The sequence below is a fragment of the Dufourea novaeangliae genome, unplaced genomic scaffold (genome assembly GCF_001272555.1).
Source record: "Dufourea novaeangliae isolate 0120121106 unplaced genomic scaffold, ASM127255v1 scaffold456, whole genome shotgun sequence".
Taxonomy (NCBI): Eukaryota; Metazoa; Arthropoda; class Insecta; order Hymenoptera; family Halictidae; genus Dufourea; species Dufourea novaeangliae.
Window position 1 is genome coordinate 28,966 of NW_015374331.1, and position 6,184 is coordinate 35,149.

The 6,184-nt window shown below is 42.4% G+C and overlaps 1 protein-coding gene across 1 annotated transcript; it reads right to left on the reverse strand.

Annotated features, from left to right (window-relative positions):
* Positions 1 to 846: 846 nt before the first annotated feature.
* On the reverse strand, positions 847 to 1,689 carry LOC107192955 (integrator complex subunit 1 homolog). Its single transcript, XM_015582324.1, has one exon. It carries the CDS (start codon positions 1,687 to 1,689, stop codon positions 847 to 849), a length of 843 nt encoding a protein of 280 aa, XP_015437810.1.
* Positions 1,690 to 6,184: the final 4,495 nt, after the last annotated feature.

The window sequence follows — 6,184 nt, forward strand, 5'->3', positions numbered from 1 at the left end:
TTGATGACCTTCCTATTTCCCTCATTCCTTAACCTTTCTATTAGGTTTTCTGGTGTTAAATCTCCTCCGATTTCTCTCTGCATTTCTTCCCTGTCCGTTGTCCATTCGTTGCATTGGAACAGGGTGTGATTTGCATCATCTTTTTCTTCCTTACAGAACCAGCATCTCGGGCTATCTAATTTTCGCATCCTGTTTAGGTACTCCGCGAAGCATCCATGTCCCCCTGAACATTGCGTGAGGTGGAAGTCCAGTATTTGTGGGCCCCACTCCACCCAGTTTTCTATTCTAGGTATGAGCCGCCGTGTCCATTCTCCGTGTTCAGACGCGCTCCATTCCTTTTGCCATATTTCCATTGTTTTCTTCCTTTCTTCTCTCTTGATTTGGTCCCTGTTTATGCTGCTTCTGTTGTCTTTCTTCGTGTTCTCTTGCCTCTCGTAAATTCTGTGTCTTTCTGCCGCCAGCATGTTCCATGGCGGCTGGCCTGCCAGTACACATAGTGCGGCGTGCGCTGTGGTGCGGTATGCCCTTGCAACTTTAATTAACATAGTTTTGTGCACCTTGTGGACCCTTTTCTTATTCCATTCGATTTCCAGCGCGCCATGCCACACCGGTGCTCCGTACAACATGATGGATTCGACTACTCTGTAGTAGAGGCACCTGGTGTGATATAGAGTGTCTCCCGTGTTTGTCAATAATCTAGCCAGGGCCCCTGCCGTCTTGGTGGCTTTTTCGCAGGTCTTGTCCATATGGGCCTTGTACATCCGGTTGTCTTCTAAAATTACCCCCAGGTATGTAACTTCTTTTTTGTTCTGTATGCGTATGTCTCCTATTTGGAATTCCAGCTGTCTATTTAGTTTTCTGCCGGTAAGTAGGATTATTTCCGTTTTTCTTTTGTAGTTCTTCTATTGTAGTTTTCCTATCTTTGTTTTCCTTTGTGTCTCTTGCTCTAATGCCTAGTAATTCGTCTATTCCTCTTCTTTCTAGGTTCAAATTTCTCCTGTTATCTCCTGCCACCTGTGGTTTCGTGACGAATAAACCCTCTATTATTTTTTCCACATCTTCTTTGTTTAATTTATTCGGAGGTGTCCTTGGTTTAAAAGTCGCGAAGACTGCTTTGTATGGTCTCCCCCATGGATAATCTTCGACCATATCCTGCAGTCTCTTCCACGACTCTATTTTTGCCATTTTTATTTCTCTTTTTAGAATATCTTTTCTCGCTTTGTACTCCTTTCTTAGGCTTTTTATGATCGAGTCGTTTCTTTTCTGTTTTCTAGCCCTCTGCATTCTTCTTCTCGCATGATGACAGTCGCTTCTTAATGTTTGTAGTTCTGGTTTCCACCAGTGTGCTTTCTGTTTATTTTTTAGTGTTGCTGGTAGTGTTCTTCGTGATTCGTTTACTGCGTTTTCTATTGCTTCTATGTACTTGTCTATACGGTTGCTCGTCCACTCTATGTTTGTGTTACTATTAATTTTGCTGTCATAGTTTTGCAAGAATTTACTGTAGTTTATTGTGCCCTTGTTGTTTTTACCATTGTTATTGTACCTATTGTCATTGTTATTACTATTGTCATTGTTATTATTGAATTTGTGTATAAGGTATTTATGGTCTGAGCCTGTGTAACTGTCCAGTATTGTGCTGCTCTGTAGGGTTTTATACGTTTTGCTGTCTAGTATGACTATGTCTATCATGGAGGTCGACCCGTTTCTCTCGAAGGTGTGATTTAGGCCTGTGCTTTTCACCGTGAATAAATTTAACTTAGCGCATAGATCCAAAACCCGTGATCCTCTTTGGTCCGTTCTAGCCGATCCCCAGTCCGTTAACACGTTGAGCGCCACACCGATTTTAAAGGAAGTCCCTGCCAGGCCACGCGCGCCGTTTAAAAGCGCTGGTATTACAGAGCCAATGTTTCTTATCGCAGTTGAAGTTTACTTTTAGATTGAGATGCCTATGTTTACCGTGTCTTAACGAAATCCATTAATCCTGTAATGAGTCAAAATTAAGTAAATTTTAAATAAATTTTCTGTAATTCTTTAAAACAGTGTAAATTTTTTAGTTCTATATCATGTTGTACGCTGTCAGCCACCGGTGGTTGACGCGGCCTAAACGGAAAGTCCAGTGTCAGCCACCGATGGCTGACGTGGCGCACAACGTGTTAACTTAGAGTTTAGATCCCCGGCTATTATCACTTTCTTTTTCCTATTTCCAGTGATTGTTTCTTCGATGCCTTCAAGTTTTTCTGTGAATTCGTCCAATTTGATGTTTGGGGATATGTAGCAGCTGAGAATAACAGTTTGGTCCATTTCCACCGCCACATATCCGTCTCCTCTTTCACTTAACTTGATGCTTTTCGTTTTGTTGCCCCCCTTGTCAGTTATCCATATCGCTGCCATGCCTGTTTTATCTTTAAACCAGTTGTCCATGATTTTATAGGGTTCACTTATGATTGCGGCATCAATTTCCTCCTCGTCGGTTATTCTCGTCATCAGATCTTGCGCCAATCTGCACCTATTTAAATTTATTTGGAGTACTTTGAAACTCTTATTGTTCATTTCTTACTGTTTAATGGCATTCGTCTTCCTTTCCTCTATCCTTCTCTGCCTGTTTTCCTTGAATGCCCTTCTATATTCAGGGCATCTGGTGCTCCCCGTGGCGTGCCCGTCTGTCTCGCATAACGCGCATCTGGTCACCCCCTTACAATTGTCGGCGTTGTGTCCTTTTATGGTGCATTTTCTACAGGCTCCACTCATGTCTTGCCCCTTACAATCCTTGGCCCTGTGGTTGTAGCCCCAGCACCTGAAGCATCTGACTATCTCTTCCCTTTCTATTACGCGGCATTCGCTCCATCCCATAGCTATTCTGCCTCTGTTGATGAGTTTATTTGCCTTTTCTTCCGTTATAATCACGGTGACATTCTGCCTATCCCCGTAGGCAGGTCTAAGGGCTTTTGTCGTTATTTCTTCCCTGTGCGTTTCCGGCAATTCTTTAACTATTGCCTCTTTCACATCCTCCTCGGTCGTATTTTTATCTAGGTCCTTTATATGGAGTACTTTCTTCGGTCCTGCTCTACCGATTGTTGTGGCTCTGACACCTCCTATTCTTTTGTTGACGGTGGCCTTGAATCTCTCTGCTTCCTTGTCGTTGCCCTTCACCGTGACCAGCAGGTCACCTTTCTTCGTGCTCCTTACCCCTTTTACTTTGAAGTTGTCTTTATCCAGGTCTATCTTAGTTTGCAGTGTTCGTAGGGTGTCCGCATAGCTGTTTCCTCCCCCTTTTATTATAATTGTCTCCTCTTCCCTGTATGTCCTTGTTCTGCTCCTCGGTGCGTCCTCCTTTTTTCCCGTGTTTTTATTATATAGCCTGCATTCTATATTTGTTCCTCTAAAAATAGTTTCTGCAATTTTCCTGGTTTTGTTTATGTTTGTCTCCTTTTCTATATGTATGGCTATTTTGTTTCTTTTGTTCTTTTCTATTTCTTTCCTTAACTTCTCCATTGCATTGTACATATGTGTTGTCTGCTGTTTTTGTTGTTATAGTGTATCTGTTTTTCCCGTTGTACCTTCTCCCCCCTCTTCTTTTGTTTTCTCTGTATGGGTCTTTCCGATTTCCAACTGGTACAGGTATCGCTCCCATTTCTCCACCCCTCCTCCTTTATTGGGGATGTATAAAGTCCTGTTTAGGAAGGCTATCTCACCTGGTGCGGCTTCCTGTATCCTGAGCGCCTCGTAACCTTGGAAGTAGTCTATTATATCTTTATTGTACTCCCTCTCCATATCGTCTTCGGTTAAGATGACCAGGTCCCATTCCTGTCCAGTCTTGTAGATTTTGCCGTTTTCTAATCTTGTTCTTTCGAACGCTCTCTCGGGCCATGTAATGTCCATAACCTTTCCTATTGTTTCCAGGTCCTGGCATCTTTTAATTTCTTCTATTACCCTTTCTTCCTGTAGTTCTTTGTCCTCGATTGTTTGTGTTGCACTGTCGATTCCTTTCACCCTTTCTGCTCTCTCTGAGCATGTTGGACATGTTTGTGATTTCTGTTTCTCCATTTGCTCTCTTTCTTCCTTCATCTTCTTGATTCTGTCCTTGTTTGCATATTGTAACCTGTTAACTACTCTGACCAGATACATTATGCCTTGCTTTATCTCCGCTGTTATGTTTTCTGTCTTGTAGAGACCTTTTAGTACTTTAGCTGCCTCTACCACGTTCTTAATTTCGCAGTTAGTTTTTTCTTCTGCGTCCTTGCCGTCTTCTGTAGTCTCCTCCATCCTTTTCCTTTTCCCAGCTTGTTTAGGTGAGAAGTCTTCGTTGTCCGTTTCCATTTCCAGTAGATTGACTACCTTACTTAGGGTTACCTCCTTATTTTTCCACATATCGGAGAGCGAGTGAGATCTCTCCCTCCTAGGACTCCTTATCAGCTTGCTTTTCGTCTGAAAAGGATTCTTTAGGCCCATCTGGCATTCGTCCATGTCTACCTCTGTGACCATGGTACTTTCTTTTGCTTCAGTAGCTGTATCCTGTGTCTGGGCCTGAATACTCATCTCAGACACTGCGCGGTTGCTGGATAACTGCCGGGGGGAGCCCGCTCGCTCACTCCACGCGCCGGCAGATACTGGGGGATCCGATACCCCCTGCACCGTAGACTTTTTCCTTGTAGTAGACCAATCCATGATTTTTATAAGTATGACTAATGTTTCACTCCTCCCGCCTAGTCTGGACGAGAGGAGGGGAACGTAGAAAGCCCGGGAAGCGTGTATTAGTGCGTGCGTGCGTGCGTGTGCGTGCGTGCGTGCGTGCGTGCGTGCGTGCGTGCGTGCGTGCGTGCGTGCGTGCGTGTGTGTGTGTATTGGTGTATGTGTTAGGTATGTGGGATAGGAGAAAGGAAGAGGAAGGGAGTGGGAATGGAAGTTACAAGCCGACGCGGCCATTTATCCCTTCGGCACGTTACCATACACCTTGGGATTGTCGACCTGCATGCCTCTTACGTCGTTTGCAGTCCTCCACGCATCCACCTTACTAAAAGATTTCTCTTTTATACAACCTATTTGTTTGTAGGCGCCTACTTCTTTCGGTTCTTTTGTCAAAACGAATAAATCGTAGGATTTGCTTGAACTTTTCTCTGGCCATAGTTTTTCTAAAAAAATCGGGACCCCACTTTGCTGACCATAAATGAAGTACCAACTCAGTTTTAAATTTTTTGCCTCGTAGGCTCCACGAGCATATAAAATCCCAATAAATGCACGTATTTCCGGTAATGCTGTTGTCCAATCGTTCCTCAAAATTCGGCGGCCTTCTTCTTCTGTGCACTTTTTTATATGTTTGATAATATTGTTATGTATTATCAACGAGAATGCACTGATAAGATTATCTGCCATAATGTTCCTTTTTGCGTAGCCTGTTGGTCCTTTCACACCCTTGAAAATACAAGTAGATGGTAACCTTCTAGGAATACCACCTTCGTCAAATTTTGACCACACAGTACCATCGGCAGCTGTTTCGGTCTCCTGAAAGGTGTTTTCAGTTTCTTCATCAGAGTGTGAACTACTTAGCACCCTACACCTTTTCCTGGGCATATTGATGACACTTTCATTTTCATCATTGGTGATCGACTCTTCATCGCTATCTTCAGTGTCAGATGTTTCACTTTGAATATAGTCCGCTTCATCTTCAGATGATAGTTCAGAATTTGTTGCATCTGATTCTATATCGGAGCACTCTTCACTTATGTTCGTTAGCTTTTCCAATAAATCACTTCTATTCGACATTTCTTTCATGAATTTAGGGCGCAAAAGAAATAAAATAAACAACTTGTTAGAACAAGTATCACTGCATAAAGATTCGAATAACAAGTACTACTTTAGCTTATTGAGCAACTGCAACTTATCAAGTATACGCCCAAATCGACAATTTATCATGTACTTGTATGTTATCATGTGACGGTAATCGAAAAAAAATGAAAACTGTTATTTCAATACAGAGCCGAACTGGTCATATAAGAAATTTACTCAATTCAATAATAAGAGTCATCTGATTATTTAAAATTTCCCAAGCAGTCAAAATGACTGCTTATGGGCAATATAGGTATAACACATATATATATACCGGAAATGAAGGAGGGGGAGGTAACTACAATTATTAATAAACGCATTTATATGTTGTACAAAAAGTCACAAAATTCTAAGAAATTGT